Raw genomic sequence first — 21,620 nt, 5'->3', positions numbered from 1 at the left:
ACCCAAGCAGGAAAACACTTCAGCGTCCCACATTTGGTAGTAAGAGCTATATAGATGCGGCAATACATTCAGAATTTCTTGCAATCATCGTTACAGGAAATGTGCATCACAATAGGTCACTATTTTAGGATGAATCCCAAACTATAGTAAATGGTAACTTGCTTCTTTTTCTGCTGATTTCTGAAGTTTCACTTAATTTTCTTGTTGCAAAGAGTAATAAAAATTAAAATGCAGACATATTCAATATTACTGGAGAAAGTGTACTCTCTCGGATTTCCTTGTTTTTTAATTGTTTGATTTTCAACCAATGTTTCCCATTATGAAGTTACTTTTGAAGACAAGAAACGTGAGAACTTTGAACGTGGGAATTTGGAGTTGGAGAAGAGGAGGCAGGCTCTCCTGGAGCAGCAGCGCAAAGAGCAAGAGCGGCTGGCGCAGCTGGAGCGTGCGGAGCAGGAGCGGAAGGAGCGCGAGCGGCAGGAGCAAGAGCGTAAGAAACAGCAGGAGATTGAGAGGCAGCTGGAGAAACAGCGCGAGTTCGAGCGGCAGCGCGAGGAAGAACGACGGAAAGAGATAGAGCGGCGCGAGGTAGGTGTGGAGAAGGCCTCCGTAGTCTGGGTTCATTGCAGTCTTTAGAACCATTTCACAAAACATGTTCAATTGTAAAAATGTTGCGTTTTAAGTACAAGTTGCTTCATTTATGAGGACCAATAATGCTTTTGAAGTCCTAGATCGTTCAGTCCCTTTCCATAATACCGAGCACATAGGTAATGCAATGCATCCTGGGTGCTCTGCCCGGAACCAGCCGTAGGACTTAAAGCCACGAACCTGTCAAACAAAGAACAAGTAATGGTAAACTTGCTTAAAGTCCCAACTCCCACTTGCTTCACTGTTAGTTTGAATCGCACTATGACTGAGAAACATTGCTTTTGCCAACCTTAGTTTTTGCTGTAGAGGACCTCTTCCGTCCACTGCTCTGTGTCGTACAACATGAGAGGAACATACAATTTCACAGTCTCACCAAAAAGGAACAAGGACCCTTAAAAAGAGGAGAAAGGGCATTGTGATAAAGCCATTGGTTCGCTCTGATAAATCCCATGATCCTCGAGGGTCATGAGGGATTTGCGCACATGGACGCACCTTAGTGGAACCACCCCTCCTCCCCTGCCCGCCCACTGCTATCAGGAGACCGGATGCCCCATTGAAAACAAGAGACTTGAAAAAGACCTCAACTAATCACGTGTCCGTGTTGTGGGGGAACAGAGCAGTGGATGGAATGCATCCTGCCAGTACACACGGCCCTTGGAGTGGTAAGCAAAAATTACACTATTCACCCAATGCAGGTAAAATGATTGCAGGTCCATTTCAAACGAACAAACAATATATTTTCTGGCTTGTTTATCTTGCCATTCAGAGTTTAACTATAGAGGAGTGTCCTCACCTGCCCTGGCAGGTGAGGACACTTACCCTTTAAGGGTAAGGTTAGAACGGCCATCACTGTGCAAAAGGTATTTCACTAATAACAGATTGATGTACGTTTTGAACTTTTGCATTGCAACACGAGATACACCTTTGTGATGGGCTAGATTTGTCTGCATGTGTGATATCTTGATTGCATAATGACTCCTCTACTGAGGCTCATTAATGCATCATTCACATAGAATGTGAAGTATTCATGCCAAGCCTTTCTTTTGTCTCAATAATTAACAAATTACACTTCACTATGTGAATAATAGTTCTTTATCTGGTTTTACCATCTTTTCCCCATTAATATATGCCCACAAAAAGAATTCAAGCAAGTAGGCCTTTATATCTATTATATGTTTTCTATCACACCACCAAGATCCTGACCAAGTTGGGCACAACATTAAGAAATTCAATTACGAGATCCCTACAAAAGTCCTGGACCCCTAGTGGTCTATCCTTGAGGGATGAAACATAATGACTAAACACTAGGGTGTAAAGACACTTAATCCTCTGCAAAACCACCCAACAAACTTGATTTTAACCCTACCAAAGGCACCCAAGTTAAGGTATTTTTTGTATCTTTAGCAGACCTAATCAAGATTAATATCCAAAGTGCTCCCTGAAAACTTTTGAGCCTATCCTGGTTTATAGGGAGGGACCAGGATGAGACCCTATGATGAAGCATAACACCAGTAGGATGTGTGAGTGTCAAACAAATAAACAGCGCAGTGTCGTTGGTTCATGAAATGAGTTTAGTCAGATGATGGTTGACTGGATATGGTTCTAGGATACCCTTATGTGACAAGTGTATGAAGGAGACAGTATGATGTACCCCAGTAGAACACACTCCCCTTCCTAGAACAATTGAAAATCTGTGATATTTGTGATTTAGAGGATTAGTTCACCGCATGTGACTGGTAAGATAGCAAAATATGTTACTGCATGTGCTGAAGAACAACAAGTCCTGTGCACACGCATATGAGTGGATAAACAAAACAGAAATGTTATCGTTACCAAGGATGAAGACAAAGGTGTTCTTTCTTGGAATGTTGATTTTTAATGGTGTATTGCTTCGCGAGCCAGCCAACACGTGTTTCGTCAATGGGTTGTGAAACCCTTGACTACTTAAGGGCCGTAACGGAGTATAATGAATCGTAGACCTTACAACTTGTGATAATTAGGATTCCTATTCAATACACCTCTTGATGGCAAAACCAAGTTAATACAGCACCATCCTCGAGTTTAACTCGCATAACTGGTGGAATCGGAAGCTGCATCTTCTTTTCACGGCGGATGGTGCCGTATTAAGTTGGTTTTGCCATTACGAGATGTATTGAAACTCTGAAGGGATAGAAACGTGGCTTATAATGCCAGGAGTGAGACTCGCCATCAAGATCTAAATTGCGTTACCTTACTCATAAGATACACAGAGCATCCAAAAGAAGACGTTTCTTCATCGCATACAAATTTTAGGACTCACTGGGTTGGAATTATCACCAGTTGTAAGGTCTACTATTCATTCGACTCCGTTACAGCCCTGAAGAAGTCGAGGGTTTCACACCCCATTGACGAAACACGTGTTGGCTGGTTCGTGAAGCAATACACCATTAAAAATAAACATTCCAAGAAAGAACTACTTTGACTTCATCCTTGATGACAATAACTTTTCTGTATTGTTTATCCACTCGTATGCGTGTGCACAGGACTTGTTGTTTGTAGACGGACCTTGGTCCAGAAATTAGGGTTTAGGGATTTTTCCCTTCCCTGTAGCACCGCATTCATTGTCCTCATTTGTGCTATCTCCACGCTACTTGGCAAGAGCCACTCTATAACCTGTGATCATTAACACCCACCTTTCGTTTTTTGCATGTGCTGAAGAAATCTGCATCCACCCTGCAGACCTTCGGTTTGAATCATAGGCTGACTAACCTTACCATTCATCACTGAGAACAAAAACAAGTAAGACTGAGCTGGCTAATAATAACACAAGTTGTTTATAGTGCCTCAAGGACTCAGTTTTTTGGGGCCATATGTCCAAAGCATTTTTGTGGTCCGAAATGGCCTGATTCACAGTATCCGGCTGTTTGCAACTGCATAAATGCTATTTAAAAAAACCACGTGATTCAGTAACCCGTTACGGAATTTTAATTTGTCTTAGCGATTCAGTATTCGGAAGAGACATGTTTGCCATTCAAAATACAGAATCACAGTTGTATGAATTAGTGTTTTTTGACTACATTTCAGTCGCAAAACATAAATATATTACTGACACCTTGAAGGAGATAGTGACCCATTCGCAAATGAGAAGGGATCTCAAAGGGACCCCTATCCATTTGTGAATTTCAAAAAATATATATTTTTAAGAGCAGTCAGTGGTCCCAAGCACCCCTTGGGCTGAATATGCTCTCCAGAAGCATTCGTTATAATATTATCAACATTATAGTGGTGTCTGAAAATCCAGAATAATGTGTGTATTTGGCAATGGACATCCAGATTTGATTTTATTCAAATTTTGGAGGAGTCATGCCGCTTTTATGTATAATGTAATTTAAGTGCACCTCAAGCAGATTTTACCCACAAGTTACATGCTTCGGAGAGAGTTAGGGCTGGTATTGGGAGAACTACAGTACAGTGGGTGTTGGAAAGTTGTCACTGAGCACAGATCCAGAATTACAGTTAGTGCTACAACTGTGTCCGGACTACTCGTCCAACTCCAGGGCTATTATTCCTCTGTAATTATCACCCAGGGTTTTGTAGGGCCTAACGAATTCCTGGCTCAGTTTATCATTTCCAGGAGGGAAGATTATATCCCTGTTAATCTAAAGCAAATTGACGCTAACCGGCTTAGAATGTTCAATGATGGAAAGGGGCAGTGGAAGTGTGTGCTCTGTTTAGGTTTTATGTTTCTTATTTAAGACTCTGGGATAAAATGATTATAAGAACTAAATTAAGTAGTAAATTGATAAAGCGGAGTTCATGGAAAGTATCAGAGCTTGGGTCTGGTATTTCAGGAGGACTGTAATAAAGTATGCTGCTTCGTGTCTTGGATGTTATTTGCTTTTCTTGCCATGGTGATGAGTAGCTGTTTTCTTTTCACATTTTAATTGCTACTATTTATACAACTGGTTGATACTATACAGAGTTCTTCTGCAAAAACATGAACACTTTTACAGATGCATTCAGTTTGGATGCATAGGAACGCTTTTTGCTGTCCAGTAAACAATGCACCGCACCTAACTACTCTCCGGGGGAATGGATGGAGCCCTTATTATGCACTGAAAGGTGTTGGGATAGGGTAGTTGGTTAGACCTCTTTACTTTTTTGGGGTAGAAGAATATGCTTGGAGAGCAGGTGTTCTTTTTTCTGCGGACATAGGCCATCTATGGGTACAGAGGTTGTCACAACTGTTCTTGTCCTGTGTGTGTGTGTGGTGAAATACTAAACGGTAGGAAGACACAATTGCCCTGTGTGTTCATGCACCAGTGAGGAGGTAGAGGGAAATAAGACACCAGCCCTATTTTCGTTATGCTTCCATCATGTTTCCCCTACTTTCCCCACAAACTACAGGTAAATAGGGACATTTTAAGGCTGCGCTGATGAGCATTCCACAATGTTAACCGAGGGGGTGAGGGAAACCCTTACGCATTATCCCATTATTGGCACCGCCATCTACAAGCACACCTTTTCCATCTCTCTGGTCCAAGTGCCAAAGCAGCAGCAGAGGCTTGATTCTCCGTATCTGAATAATTTGCAATTCCATCGTGAGTACTATCTCAATGGTGGAGCGAAGTCTTGAAGCCATTAGACTGATGAGAGATATGCTGGTGGGCTTGTCCGGAACATTTTTATCCATCCAACTGTAGTTTTTATAAAGACTGTATTAAGTGCATTAGTTTCTAAATAGTCCCATGCAACTGTGGAATGTATTTCGAAAAGAAAATGTAAACCATTTGCCTGCTTTAATTTAAAGCAAAATGTGCCTGCATTGCAACAGCCTTCACATTGGATTCAGAGGACGCTCAAAGTCTTCGGATACAAAAGTTAAGCGGCCTAAAACAACCAAGACACCAAACTAAAAATGCTTCATAACCAAAGAGGGTGTTTACTTATCTGCAGAACATCACACACATAATGAGATTGTAGGTTTTTATTAATAAAGGCTTTCATTATCTTTAAGTTTTTTATCTTTAAATTCTTAGTTGTGAAATGTTTAAATTTTTCTCTTGGTTTGGCAAATGCACATTTTTAAGAACACTAATGCTTTTGAATGGGTTGGTCATATCCCTGATAAAGCTGGTCTTCTGGGTTGCAAGTATTTGAGACGTGTGCACTGCTTTATGGATTGATTTATATTTGTTTATTGTCAAGGTTTTACCCTGTTAATCCATTTATTGTGCTCTGTTTATGTTGCATGTTGTAATATTTTTGCAACAAACACGTTTAAATACCTCATACCGCAGACACATCAGAGAAGTAAAAGGTTCTCTTAAAAGGTGTCTTATAATTTTATATAGTGTGCATTAAAGAAGAGTATTGCTTTGTGATGTCCAGTTCTTTTCCATGCTGGTTATTGCTGCTTTACATGTCAAATCATGTAAAAATAATTAAGGATTGAAATAGAAGGTTTAGCTGTTAACAATGATTATGCAAACACATACAGTTAGACTCATCCAAAATAGTGCAGAATGAGACCGGTTTTGAAAGATTCAGGTTTTGCTAGAAGAGAATGAGTTTCAACGATAGGCACTCTGTGTAAGCAATTGTGTAGCCCTCTTTTTGATGCATATGTTTTGGAAAAACAAATGTAGCAATGCCTTTTAAACTAAAGACTAATCTGTACAGGTCTTAGGCAAAGAGTTTATTTAGTTAATGAGAACTGCAGAAGTCTCTTTTGCTGGAGTGTTGAGTTTCGGTGTTGAGTTTCGGTACATACATATCAATGTGAATAATTCTAAAATACTGTATCATTTGATTAAAAAAATAAAACTTTATCCAATTCACTGATAAAGCCTCAAAGTTGTCACCCTAAGCATACCAATGAAAGTATTATTTTTGCTGAATGTGTAATAGCAAAGCACATTTGTTCTGATGCTGAAGAATACACAAAGATGATTCTGCAAAGGCTTCCCCTCATTAGCGACAGAAGTAGAGTGAACAGCACTCCCCTCCTCCTCCTTTCCCTGGAGAAGTGTGGCTCAATGGTTAGAGCAGGCAGACCTTGATGCAGAGCTCTGGCCAGGGACCAGGGTTCGATTCCTGCCTCGGCGGGTCTCCGGCTCATTAATTCCCCTGACTGGATATTCTTGCCTCAGTGCCTGTTCTGATCATGGGTCCCACGCTGCAACTCTGGGCAATAGCTTGCTTAGTCTCCACAACGGCCCCAAAAGCGCTGGGATGCCTGGCTGCACCTGGGGGGTGCCCAGGAGTGGACATTTCCCAGGAAAGCCAGGGTATACGGACAGCGCCGGGACACCTCCGGTGGAGGTAGCTGTGCGCTTTACAAATTCCGACATTTACATTTACATTTACATTTGTATAGCGCACGATTCACCAAAAAGGTCTCAAGGCAGTGCAGCTCACAAAGAAGATTAGAGACTGAGGCAAATTTGGGTAACCAATAAAGAAGCCTAGTGCCAGAATTCTGCACTATCTGTAGTCGATGAATAGTAGATTTGTCGGCTCCCAGGTACAGCACATTGCTGTAATCCAGTCTAGCGATAATAAGAGCTTGAATCACGTCCTTTGTGCAGAAATGGGGATCAGCCAGATGATCGATTTAAACCATGTAAGTACTGCAAAGTAAGTGACACCACCTTAGTCCACAATGAAGCCCAGCTTCTTAACCTTTTCCTAAGGTGTGAGTGGAGCCCCTAAAAAGACAAGCCAATGACGTTGCATTTATAGCACAATTATAATATGCGTTTAATGACCTGATATAGTGTCAAGCTCCAAAGGCCCATATGATCAGACAAAGTCCAGTCTGGGGCTTTGCTTGTATCCACTGTTTTGGCATTCTGAAATCGTGAAGGCGAAGTAAGAGAATGACTATTGACCTTTGCCTTGAGAACACGCTGACTAAGCCTATCCTTGTGCTTCCTTAAACCTGCACCAAAACCCTTCGTCTTTCTTACAATGTCAGAATCTCGTGCATCTTTCTTAAAACGCAGAATAGCAGATCTAATTATTGCTTCTTAATATTGTCACTTCCTTCCTCATTGCCCTTCCTTTTTACCAGGGAGCAGCTATTGCTGTCTCCGGCGAGCAGAAGAAACATGAACTGGCTGCAAGGAATGGTGGGGACGAGGTAGGGAAAGGAGGAGGAGGGGAGTGCTGTTCACTCTACTTCGGTCACTAATGAGGGGAAGTCTTTGCAGAATCATCTTTGTGTATTCTTCAGCATCAGAACAAATGTGCTTTGCTATTGCAGATTCAGCAAAAATAATACTTTCATTGGTATGCTTAGGGTGACAACTTTGAGGCTTTATCAGTGAATTGGATAAAGTTTTATTTTTTTAATCAAATGATACAGTATTTTAGAATTATTCACATTGATATGTATGTACCGAAACTCATCACCTAAAGGACTAACCATACATGTGATTTTTTTAGGTCGAGCTAGAATACGCATGCTTGCATGCGTCTAGCTCGACAACTATAGCCGTCCGTCTCCTGGGAATCTGAGACAGGGCTCGGGCACGAGCGTAGACTTCACCTCGTGGGCGCGCACGCCCAGGCCGGCACGGTGCCCATCTCCTGCCTCAGATTCCCCGCAAACACACACACACACAGGCACGCACACAGACACACGCAGGCAGGCATACACACACACACAGGCAGGCACGCACACACACACACACACGCACGCACCCCCCTCCCCCGCCACGACCACCACTCACGGGCTCACGCACGCACACACAGATGCACACAGATCCACATATCCCCCCTCTACTCACCGTGCTCTTTTGTCGCGTCGCCTCGCTGCGCTCCTTTTCTCCGGCGCATCTCCACACGCGGGGCACTTCTCTGGATTTTCACGCTACCGCGGGGCTCTCCCTCCATGATGGGAGCCCCGCATCAATGAGCAACACCGGCCTCTTCCGGCCGCGTCACAGGCCCCGCCCATGCCACGGGCAAGGATGCCTGACTTCCTGGTTTCGCCCCCGCCGGCAACACTGCTTCTTCAGCGTAAACAGCGCGGCTCGTTTTGAGCATGCAATCAGTTTTTTAAAAAATAGAGTACCGCTTGTTGCACAATTCCATCATCACCGAGGTGAAAGTTCCGTTTCAAATGTTCTCTTAACTTGAGAGTAGAACTGTGGGTCCCATTCCTCCTTCCCCCGCCCTGACTACTCTCCTGCACATTTCTACCTCCTGACTTTTTAGCAACCTCCATGCTGTGCTGTAAATCTGGTCGCGTCACATAAGACCTTTGGCACGGTTGGACCGCGGTATAAAATAGGCTCGGGCATAACATTAAGTGACATCCATTTTTGAATTAGATAGCTAAAACGCGTCCCACATTGGCAAATTGGGACAGTTTTGTACTTTTAAAGACACGCTGCATAGGCCTTTGGGTACAGTGTGGGAGACTGCATGTATGCGTGCTTGCTGCAGGCATTGTCTGTGGTAATATCAGAGAAATCAATGGTAAACACCTGCCCATAAACTAAAAAAAACAGCTTACACTCTGGTCTTACACTCATTTGGAAGACCAGCCCTTCGGGCACCGCCAGACTACACTGACCAGTGGCGTAACATGGACGGGCTACTTGAGCCGGTCATTCCAGTCTGACCCTGATCTCTGTTTACCAGCATTCTTTCCTCCCACCTCCTCTTCACTGCGTCTTTAGCCGTCGCCCTGCGGCTCCGTCAGATTTGAAAGCAGAATAGGTCAAAAGTCTAGTAGCTCACGGTGCATATGGGGGGCAGGGTGACAGATGAGCCAGTCTTTCTTCATTCCGCCCTGATCCCACTCATGTTCCTTCTTTGACACTGCTCCGTCCCTTCACGCCCTTGCTTTAGCTGTTGCTCTCCATCTGTGCTGCATAACTGGATTGGGCAAAAGATGTTTCCAGTTACATGAGCAAGCTTGTCTATTCTCTTTCCAACCTGACCCTGATTACCTCGCCGTTCCTTGACAACGCCTCTTTCCATTCTCCTGCATCTATAGGCCGCGTCCTCCTCAATAATGACAGACCAGATGAGCTCGTCTTACTTTCCTGCCCATCTCCCAATCAGCTCTTCTTTCCTCAGTACCTTTTTTCTTTTCCCCATTTGCCTCAGACCCCTTTGTCGTAGTCTCCGCAATTTTGCACTATAAAGCTGATCATAAAAAAAGCATTTGCAATGCAATAGGTCTCGCATTTACGCGAGTTTGAGCTATTGGCATTGCAAATAACAATGCCTTTTATTTTTTTTCCATTATAAAAACGTAAATAAAAGGCATTGTCATTTAAATGCCAATAGCTTAAACTGGCGTAAATGCGAGACCTATTGTATTGCAAATGCTTGTTTAAGTCCAGTGATTGTTATATACAAGACTAATATACTGTTTGATTTTCAGCAAGACTCCATAAAACAAATAGATCATCAATGTAGTGGACCCAGCTCTAAATGTCTCTTGTACTTTGTGCAGATCCTGTCCCCGTGCAAAATCTTATTTGAATTACCCCTTTACTAGATGGCCATATGACTGAGCAAATGAAAAGGTCCTGGATGTGCCTCAGCATTGTAAAGCAGGTTAACCATTACATAAGAAGTTGTTCTGGTGCAAGATACATTTCTCAATTTCAAATCAGCATACAAGTATGTTCAAGTAAAAGGCAGATCTGTCTCATAAAACTTTTTTCAGGGTTTCCATTCCAATCTTGCGCCTATTGGATTTGTAAAATGCACAGTTATCCATTGTAACCAGCAAACAGCTTTTCTCTACTGGAAGACCCCCTTGCCTCATCACCAGAATCTTTGGCATATGATGTCAAGGCCATCATCTTTGAGGTTAAGTACTTATTGAGGTATTTTAATGTATTTTCCTTAAGACTTACAACGAGCCATTATGGGGCATAGTAATGGATTTGTGTACTGTAGGAGAGAAGCATATGGTGAGTGTTGTTTGAGATCTCTTCAACAGAATTCTCCTCATCTCTGCAATAACACCTCTTTCACTCAAACAGGAAATAAATTCATCTAATGTCTTGACAAGAGTAGGACAATCATTTTTCCATTTCACATGACTGTTACTGTCAATAAGTCAGTGGTATCCTTCTAAATATTCTATTTTTACCTATGAAGATGACAATGTACACATCTGTATTGCATGGTGTAATTACAATAAAAACGTCATTGCCTAAGCCTTTTAAAGCTTCTATTCCATCTTGGTCACATTTAATTTCTGATATTTCTCATTGTGTTTAATGTGTGCCTTCCTCATTTATTTCTTAAAGCAAGCGATACACTGCATCCTCTACTTGCATGAAGAAGGTTAATTTCAATTTGAGACAACTGTCTGGACTTTTTAGCCACTCTGCCCTACTCCAGTCGTTAGACACTGAAGTCAGTGTTCCCCTCTCACCCCTCTGCACCCAACTCCAACTCAGACATGCATGTACGTTTTTGGTCACACCACTATTATTCATGTTATTTCATTCACTATATTTATTTCCTAAAATGTACATGGTTTCAATATGCCTGCAAATTCCAATAAATCTAAATAGGTAATTGGTCATATTTTGCAGTCTACTCAGCAAGGTCGAGGATCACTGAGGCCAATCTCTAGGATTAGTGGTATGTAGGAAGAAAGCAAAGATTCCAGACCTTAAATCCGCTGCTACTGGGGATAGAACCAAAAACGCCGTTTTGCCAAGCTCTTATAAAGTGGCAGCAGAAAAGGAATACCGGTTCTATGGAGTTTGTCAATTTTTCAGCTATTGTCACACCTGAAAACCCTTTCAGTAGTTAGCCAAATTCAGTCTTTGTGTATAAGCCATGCTCTTTTTCAAGTTCTGGTTATAAAATTGTTCTGAACTGAAGAATATAGTAGATGTTATTGAACAGGGTGACCTCAATCACTTTATTTACTGTGTCTGTGTTTTAAGGTTGCATGTCTTGAACAAATCCGTAAATCGCCTCTAGACTTACAAGGTTGAGTAACTTCATTCAGTAGTACAACAAGAACTCCACTTAAACACGTCCTTATTTTCTTATAGTTGAAGTGAAATATTTCTTTTAGGTAGAGGTTATTTAAATTGGTCATCATTTTTGCTTTAAGAGTGTGTTAATCGTTAACTGAACTAAAGCATACACCACAGTCATGCCTGTTTGAACCTATGGTCTGAGTTTGAAATCTGACTGGGACAAAATCGACTTTTAATTCTTCCAAGCTTGACTGAAAGAGCTATTGAATGTTTAACGGCAAGCAACTATTGTCTGGGAGTGGTGCCCATCAGAGTGAACAGGCATTCTTCAAATACTAACATTATTTTTATGTTTACTGTTTTTCATCATGTGATGCATCTATGCCAAGACAGTGACCTTCAGATGTAGTGGGGGTGCTCGGGGTGCAACTGCCTTTGCCCCAACTCTTTTGCCTCTCCAGCTCCAAGACAGACTAGACTGCCCGCGCCACTCTGTTTTTCAGAGGTTATCGGGATCTGTGACTGACTGTCCCAGCACTGCTAATCTTTAAGTCACTGGTCTGACATCTGACCCATGCGTGTAAGCCTTTCTGAAGATCTGTCATGTGACTGACCCTTACCGAGTTCTGTTGGCATGTGCAGCCTAAAATAATGATTTGTCTTTCAAGGTGATGATACTGGCAGGTGACTGCAATATTGCTAAGTTGGCCATTGTCATCTGTGACACTTTCAGCTTGGGCAGCAGTTTCAGCAAGTAGTGTGCCCTGCCTCTTAAAATACCTACTGTTTTACTTGTGAAGACTTATTTGTTTCCTCTTAGGCCAATATTGGCTGCAGAGATTGCTCTTGACGTGACCAATAAGCAGATATTTAACTCTCCGCTTCTCAGCCTTACCAAGGCTTTCAAACTCCAGTTGGCGAGAGGCAGTCATATAAGTAGTACAATATGAGCTATTTTATTAGCAGACTCTTTAGACCAGTATTGTCGCAGTGAAGACTTGGATCACTAGAAAAATTACAAGTGCCCTCTTTGAACGGTCTATTTCCAGCTTAAATCCACAAAGTGATTTGATGCTTTTTCAGCACCTGAAAAGCTAACATCCATTGTAGTGGTTAGAGGTAGGTCACCGACAACTCACTGTCCAAGCTACCAGGCCTGCATAATTTCTGTAAATCTAAAAGGTGACTGCCAGCACGTCAAACCACTCTACAGTCTTTACATCTTATTGGCCAAAGGCAGCTTGCCAGGACGAATTTCTGCGTTACCAGATTTCGTTTGAGTACATGACAGTTGCAGTTTTTTGTGTGCTTGTGTAATGAACACATTATCGTTGCACCCTGAGCCTGTGCACTTTTCTTATAATACTTCTAGGGCCGCTAGGGGTGTTTGAGCAAACTAGGCTTTGAGGCACTTACACGATTTTATACCACTGGGGCTGTACTATATGTGATCGGGGTACAGTGCAGAGCAAGTAGGATAACCTTTTTACCAATTGAAATACAAGAAATTGACATTTCTAATATTCTTGCTTGGTCTTTGGGATGTGTCGCTAGGGTGCTACCGAAGTACTTACATTGATTTGTGTAAACCTGAGAAGTATTGATGGCTTATTAAATGGCATGCTTTCACGAGTGAAACCATAGGATCACTTGCAGAGTCTGGTCATCACTCTCAAATATTGGAGTGCAGGCATGTCATATCAAGGATATATAGATTAATGAAAGAAAAGGTAATGTTTATACAAATGTTATCCTTACTAGTGGTGCACAAACCACAAGAGAAGGTTAAATCACTTAAAATAGATCTCCATAACACTCATGGTTTCGATCGTCCAAATAATTGCCTCGGTGTCTGCCCTGGTTATCTAGGTTTTACCCTCTATAGAGCACGTTATCAAACAGATCGTGCAGTTGAATGAAGGAGCATCAAGAAGTTGTTAGAGAGACCTAGGCTGCGGTTTTAATATCAGCCTCGGCGTCCTAAAATGAAGTTTTGCCTCTCGTGGTTACATGGGAGCCTATTTCAGTTTTCACGGGTTTGCTATTTCAGCACAACTTCATTACACTGAATATCTCAGTTGCTATGTGCAGCAGGATTTGCGCACTTGTTACAGACCATACCCCTGTGCCCGCCACATTAATCCTGCTAAGGAATCGTGTGACTGTAATTGCAGCACATTACAGGATATTTTGAGTTTGGTTGCGTTTCACTTCCAAATTAAATAAACCCAACTGAACAGTACACCAATGCAGGTGCAATTGCTTATTTTGAGAGTATCTAAACTAAACTAGACCACCATCAGACCGACGGAGAAGTTAAAGTATCACTGGAACTTTTACTGGACTGATAAGTACTCAACACGTACACTTTCTACTCTCTTGGCAGTGGGTGCTTCGTCTTAATTGGCGAGTATGGGGTGTTGGCAACGTCTAATTTACATGTGATTGCGTGAATATGGGAGTCAGATGGTTCACATACAGATTCTTGTAGGTCGCTCCCCCAGAGGTTGCTGCTTCAGTTAAACTTGATGTTCTTGATTTCGTAGGACAAGATGTGACTGAGAAAATAAATAATTTAAAAAAATCATATTGATTAAGTGCAGTGATATTGCATTTTCTCTGTATTCAATTACTTTGGCAGAAACCCTCTTAAAAATGAAAATAATGTAATCAATAATGTTCTGATTACGTCTGTAGTCCGACCATCTTAGTGGTCAGAAAGTTTGTCTAGTTATGATAATCCAGATAGGAGATAGAAATAGGAGGATAGGCAAACTACTTAGTCTGCAGAGCGCTGGGAATAAAAGCGACCATACCCCAAACCTCCATGTAGGGTATTAGACATGTGGTATATCACCTCCGCACAAGTGAGCCCCTCCTGGCAAAGCCATTGTAAAAGCAGTGCACAAATTGTGTGATGTGCAAATGAGTCAGACTAACCAGTACAGAAAACCTCCTCCTTTATTTTGGGTGGAGAGCATGAAATTGCTGGTTCATTTCCTGCCTTCCTATCCCAACATTTGATGCTAAGGTACAGTAAAAATAATATTTACCTAGTCCCACAAGAACTGACTGAACCATTGCAAGGATTTAGCTACAGTGAATTATGACCATCCACTTCTGTTTGAGTAAACCTTTCTGTATTTCATTTCGCAATTTAGGCTGCAAAAAGAGAACTGGAGAGGCACAGACAGCTCGAATGGGAGCGCAATCGAAGGCAAGAACTATTAAATCAAAGGAACAAAGAACAGGAAGATATAGTTGTCTTGAAAGCTAAGAAAAAAACTCTTGAGTTCGAACTGGAGGCCCTGGTAAGAGTTTGATAATGCTGCATTTAACAAGTGTAAATATTGTCATTAATAAATAACATTATGAATGTGAATAGGTTAGTTATAAAGTAAATTAATGGTGTCAAATAATAGCTGATTCTCACCTTATGTTTAAATAGGATGGGCAAGGTATAAATTGCATCTCGGTACTAAATGCATCATCACAATAAAAAAGTTATACTGCTTTATCCAGTGACATATTTGGCTTGAGTCGCACACTGCAGTAAATTTTTTTTTTTAAAGGGGGCATTTTCACTTGTAATCATACGCATCAGTTTATAGTTAATTATTATCTTGTATCGAAGTTCGAAATGATCCAAAGAGTAGGCTTCATTTGCGAGTATTGCAGATTTCCATGTGCTCTTATGTGCTTTTCCTTTTCATTCATGAAAATACACAGGAGTTCACCCTTGCTTGAGGAAATGTGAAGCTAGAGTCCATATGCACTTTGGAACTGATATGGTTTCTCTCCGAGACCGCCTTTTTCTCAGATGAAAATACCTTTTGCAGCTTGGATCTCTTCTAAATCTGTGTGCCATGCATCTTTCTGCTGTCTAGTGGTTGTGTCCAGAGGATTTCCTTTTTTTCTTTTCTTTCTGTTGTGGGTGTGGAAAAGAAGACTCTTCATGTCCACACCCTACAAAGTTGAGCATAAGCCCAATCCGCCAGTACTTGTTAAGCTTACTTGAAGGTGACTCTTTTGTTGACTGGGAGCCAGTGGAGTTCTTGTAAGTGTTCGGAGATGTGGCTGAGGCGGGGAATGTTGAGGACCAGTCTGGCTGCAGTGTTCTGAAGTTTCCTGAGGAGTTTCTGGGTGGAGTCTGCATAGATTGCGTTGCCGAAGTCGAGTTTGCTGCTGATTTGTGAGTGGGTGACCGTCTTCCTGGCCTCAGTGGGGATCCATCTCAAGGTCTTCCGAAACAGGCGAAGAGTGTGGAAGCATGATGAGGTGACTGCATTGATCTGGTGGTTTATAGTGAGCGAAGAGTCCAGTATGAGTTCCTAGCTCGGCGGGCCACCTGGAGTCTTCCCAAGTGGAGGTTTTGAGCCCCAGGATGAGGGCATTGGTCTTGTCCAAGTTGAGCTTGAAACATCCATGTGATAACAGGTTTCATCCCATTGTAAAAGTTGTTTCTGGCGATAGTGGGCTCCTTGGTGAGGGAGAGAATCAGCTGGGTGTCATCGGCGTAGAAAATGATTTTGAGTTTGTGGTTCCTGTTGATGGCTGCAAGCGGGGCCATGTAGATGTTGAAAAGCGTGTGGCTCCAGGTGGAGCCCTGAGGCACTCCCTAGCTGATCTCTGTGGGTTCCGAGAGGAACAAGGGAAGTCTGACTCGATGTGTTCTACCAATGAGGAAGGTACAGATCCAGTCCAGGGCTTTGCCGTAGATGCCGGCATCGTGGGGTTTCGTGATTAGGGTGCGATGAGAGACGGTGTAGGAGGCTGCTGTTTCTTCCCGGTCGAGGAGGGAGCTGATATCTGTGTCAGAGAGGAAGGCGGTCTCAGTGCTGTGGTTGCTTCGGAAGCCGGATTGAGAGGAGTCCAGGATGTGGTTGGCTTTGATGAACACGGATTTGGACGTTGATGACCTTCTCAATGATCTTGGCTGGGAAGGGAAGCAGGGGGATGGGTCTGAAGTTGTTGAGGTCTGTCAGGTCTGCGGATGGTTTCTTCAGCAGTGGGTTGAGCTTGGCGTGTTTCCAGTCGTCTGAGAAGCTGGCGGTTTCGTTGGAGCAGCTGATTATGCCGCATAGTTCACGGGCGATGGTCGTCCCACAATGCCCCAGTATGTAGCTACCATTTCCAAATTAATTTCTGCCCTTGGGTTCGAAAGCATCCTTAAGAGCTCAGATTTGATTAACAGTGAAAACAAAAGAAGAGGTTGGCAGACTTCGATATCAAAAATAAGACAATGCCATCACAACATCAGGATATTAAAAGAACAGCATTGAAGACCCAAAGAGATGTCTATGTTTTTAATGTGCTTCCACTGCAGTGGGTCTGATAATCCATAGCTGAAAAACCCTGGTCTTGTCAGGTTTTACATGCCTGAAAAGATGTAAAACATACTGCTAAGATTCAGTCCAAAGTGTCCATGGTATCCCCAAATGGCCTGAATAAGGTATATAGCCCATGCCTACCAAAGGACCATCAGTCCAGATGTTGCAAGAAGTGTTGTTTTCTTGCCAAAAGTCTAAAAGTACAGGAGAGGCAATTCTGGGCACACTATCCCATGGCACAGGAAGAACAGCTCTCCCTGAACTGCCTTGGATTTTTCGTTAAAGACCAAAGGACTGCAGAAGGTTGAGGGGGCTCAGCTAGGTTCAGCATTCACCTTTCAACATCATTCGATCCAGACAAGGCTATTGTGGACCCAGATCTGGAAAAAGTGCTTTTTACAATGCTGGGAGAAGTTGTGGCATCACACCTTTTAAATTAGGTGTGATGCTATAACTGCTGCTGTAAGCTTCCTGCTTGTAGATGGCACTCTGATTAGTAAATAAATAACAAATAAATATTGCTTGCACAAAAGCAGTTTATGGAACGGTGCTGGTAGCTGGTGGGCCCTAAAAAAAACATTTTATGTAACGTACAGCAAAGGGTGGGGAAGCAGATGGGGAAAGGGTGAGTGGAATGAAGAAAACAATAAAAAGCCAGAATGGTTGGAGGATGTAACATGCTGCAGTGTGTGGGGTGGGTGGCAGCTATGGCAGGAGCAGTACGCATCCTGATAGAGTGCTTGAGCAAAAAGAAAAGAGTAATTCCATAAATGTGAGTAGTACAGGTACGCCAGTCAAAAGGATGATAGAGACTGCATCAAGGGAGGGAGAAATAAAAGAAGGAAACGGCAAGCTTTCAAATAAAAGCAAGCAAATGAGGGACAGTAATTCCAATTGTTGGTAGAAATGGGTGGGCTCATGGTCCACTATTAGTTTTTAGGATGGTCCACAAGACCCTTTTCACCTACAGACAGCTAAAAGCTGCCAAATAGGTGAGATCGAAAAAAAATTGAAGGGAGCCATGCGGGAGAAGAGACAGAGCTAGAACTGGAGGAGGAATTTGCACCATCAACTCGTAAGCTGAGGGAAAAGCTTCAAGAAGATTTCTTTGGGCACGAGTCAGAGATGCCCCTAGAGCAGGATAGACCGGATGAACCTATTGGGCACAATGTGGAAACAGACTTTCTCCACAAGAGGATATTGACTACTATCTGTCTAGGACATCCCCAGGATATCACCATTTGCCATTCACTGGTGAACGGGACTGCAAACACCTGTGGTATACAGTTGGACGTAGGGGAGACAGAATCCTGCTTACTAAAAAAAAAACAAAAAAACATATTCTACCAACGCTGAAGAGAAGCCATTTTCTTCTAATTCTGTCAAGTGGTATGCAGCAAGGGAGTGAGGCCTTAAGGGAACTGGCATCTTCCAAGGCAGCAAGTCCTAGGTTGAAAAGAAGCATAAAGCCTATATATAGGAATTGCAATAAATAAACTATGGTGGTGGACTCCCCAATAGCCACAACCTCTCCTAAAAGGGCTAATGTCGATTTACTTCTTCCCCCATCCCTAAAAATATATTCAGGGGTTGTTCTCCAGTAAAATCAGCAGTAGGTTGAAGGCAGTAGGTAGAACAATGGATGGAGAGAATGTCGGCTGCACAAGAACAGCCAGCTCCAACACTGCTCAGGAGGTATGGCTACCAGCAGTAGGAAGAAGGAGGAGAACGCGTGTAGAATCTCCCAGAGGAGTTGAAGCCTAGAGCAAAATCTACGATACAGGAGGGAAAGACTTGCTAACATCTGCCCAGAATCATTCCTAGATTCTGCTGATACAGCAAACAGACAGTTGTGCACCGGCACAATCTTGAGAACGCACAACTTGCTTAGAATCTCTGGATACAAAGGGCAGTCTGCAATCATAAACACTGTTTAGATGAGGCAAATTATTTAATTCTGCTGTAGGAGACTCATTAAAGCAAATGAAAAAGAAAAATGAGACAGCAATAGCTATGGGAGTCCTATACGATATAGAGGATACTTTAGAAAAGGTGGACATCTTGTTGACAGTTTCTTTGGTGCTCCCTTTTTAAACAGCAGTAGTTCCAAAACAATGAACCCTCAGGACTGCCAATCTCATTTGCCCAATGGGATACTATTCAGACCTTCAAGACATTGTTTTCGAGCCAGTGTGAAGGAAAGAGACAGAAGTTCAAGAGGTGTCAGGTAATCAACAAAATGACTCCCACAAGGACCTCCCCTAAAATGCAACAACTGTTGGGCTGGTGACTGACTGATGATTATGTACATAATGGAAACTGGTAATCTGACAGTTGGGGTTTTAACATTTTGCAATAGGGCTTTTCAAGAGAACTAGAAAGGACCCTACCAGAATCCCACCAAGGAAACAGAGGTATAAACAGGAACACATGAAATCACTGAAACGAAAGTAGAGGACTTTTAAAGAAAGTGACTATTGGAAGTATAGAAGGGCGAGTGCAATGCAGTGAATTATTCGGTATACATCTTGAAACCAGAAAAAAAGACCTAACTTTGAGACCGGTCATGAATTCGAGATTTCTACACAAGTTCCTAAAGATTCAGAATGGCGAAATTCCATGGAGTGATTCCAATGATAGAAGAGGCATAAATGGCAACCATTAACTTAGAGGATGTCCACTTCCGTATCCCTGACAGAATAAGTAGCAGAAAATACTTCTGGTTTGTAATGGGGTACATTGAATCCAGTTCAAATCATTACAATTTGGAATACATTTGACCCCAAAAGTGTTTACAAAATGCATAGCAGTAATTGCAAATCACTTAAGATGCCAGGGAATTTAATGTGTCCCTAACTAAACAACTGGCTGGTGAAGGCACATTTATTCATCTAATGCCAAAGAAGCATAAAGCAGTTGATAATACGCTTTACAGTGAGATTCTCCATCTATTGAAAGAAATAATCAGTCAGTCCTGCCTAACAGAAAACCATCTTGGAAGAGGATTTGGATTATGCAAGGCCTGATCCTCGCAATACAGAAGAGTCTATTGGCATTGGAGAAGAACGTTTGCCTTTGCCAGACATCACAATCTCCAACAGAGTCGTGATGAAGATATTAGGGATGAGGACATCTTACATTCTGCTCATTCTATTTCCCAGGAGTGGCTCTCAGATAAATGGTATCAGGTGTTGGGATCTTGAAATGATTAAGTGTCTATCACAACACAACTTAACTGAAGCAGCAATTGAGGTGGTGACATGGCAAACGGCAGGGGCATCAAATACAGAACCCAAGCACTGACCATCACAACAGACTCATCACATTCATGTGGTGTGCTGACTTAGTAAGTTCAAAAGTCAGAAGATGATGAACCCGGGAAGAGCTAGTCAAGCACGTTAACGTATTGGAGTTGTGAATGGTGTGTTCGAGGCATGTGAGCTTTAGATCACATGCTTTGCATACTCCTGCCATCTAGAGTTGGGTCTGGATGTTTGCAAGTTATTTTTCTTTGAGAAAGTCTTTTCAGTCACCAGGTAGGTGACCCCTCCTTTCAGTGATAGTGCGTATGGGCATAGACTCCATTGTTAGATTGTTGTTTTCCGCCATCGAGTTCGTACATGTATTGCTGCGCTCTGCTTTGAAACAGTTTCTTTGGGTAACCCTCGGTGCACAATCCACTCTACCTGCGTCAGTATTATTTCAAATGCGTATCCCACTTCTTTGCATATTGTATCTGTCGAGGAAGACCTCTATTTCGATCAAAGATCTTCGGGAAGGCCGTCCGGCCTAACCGCGTCGGTCCACTTTGCAGAAGATGGAACAGACGCCATTCAAATTCATCCCTCTGTGCCACGCCAAGGATCTGCTCACCGACTCACAGGAAGTGTGCAACTTGTACTTGTCTCCGGAGCACAACGAGATGGACTGCGACGCATGCAGACCGTTCCGATCGAAGAAAACGCTCCATGACCGTGTGGCTCGACGTTACGAGATGCACGTCGAGTACACGCCGGACATCTTTGACGAAAGATCCGAGCATAAATTTGATGCACAAGAGGCTGAGGAAGAACAAGAAGAACTTGTCACCATCCCAGAATCAGATTTCGAGATGGAAGAAGAATTGCCACAAGGTCAACGTCCCATGAGTATGAACTACCCTTGACCCAAACTCCAAATCAGCCGAAACAAAAGTCTACGGTCCGCACCGAGAAGATGTTTCTGACACTCCGGCTCTGCACGAAACCTGTCCCTAAGCCTTCAGACTCCGGATCGAGTCAGCCAAAGTCTGGCACCAAGTCAAAACCTTCAGGCTCGAAGCTGAAAACCGCTTTGGAGCCGCAATCATTGACACCAAAACCGAAGCCTCCTTTGGCACCGAAACATTCCACGACGAAAAGTCATTCTGCTCCGGCACCCAAATCCCTGGTGCCGAAACCTAAAACTGTTCCTCTGAAGCTGCAGGATCCGATTTTCGATGCCACAACACCCAAATCGGACCCAAAACAAAAGGAACTTTATATAAATCCAGATACAAGACGTGTTCTTACGAAATCGCCTCAAATGCAAACTTGAGTCAGAGGAAGGACACCCTTTACCATAATCCTTTGAAGAGGAAGAATGTAAATACTAACAGCTCCCCTCCTCCTCCTCCACAAACTTCTCCGCCTTTGCAGCATTTACGGATTAC

General features: G+C 42.7%; 1 protein-coding gene across 10 annotated transcripts in view; it reads left to right on the top strand.

Annotated features, from left to right (window-relative positions):
- Nucleotides 1–21,620, top strand: part of ITSN1 (intersectin 1) — a 1,522,922-nt gene that overhangs the window by 618,371 nt on the left and 882,931 nt on the right. For all 10 annotated transcript variants that reach the window (XM_078656938.1, XM_078656936.1, XM_078656937.1 and 7 more), the window contains 2 exons: nucleotides 326–588; nucleotides 14,762–14,911. In XM_078656938.1, the coding sequence (XP_078513064.1) occupies nucleotides 326–588; nucleotides 14,762–14,911 (413 nt within the window). The remainder of the gene's footprint in view (nucleotides 1–325; nucleotides 589–14,761; nucleotides 14,912–21,620) is intronic.

This window comes from Lissotriton helveticus, chromosome 8 (assembly GCF_964261635.1).
Source record: "Lissotriton helveticus chromosome 8, aLisHel1.1, whole genome shotgun sequence".
Classification (NCBI taxonomy): domain Eukaryota; kingdom Metazoa; phylum Chordata; class Amphibia; order Caudata; family Salamandridae; genus Lissotriton; species Lissotriton helveticus.
This window is presented reverse-complemented; position numbering and strand designations above follow the sequence as displayed.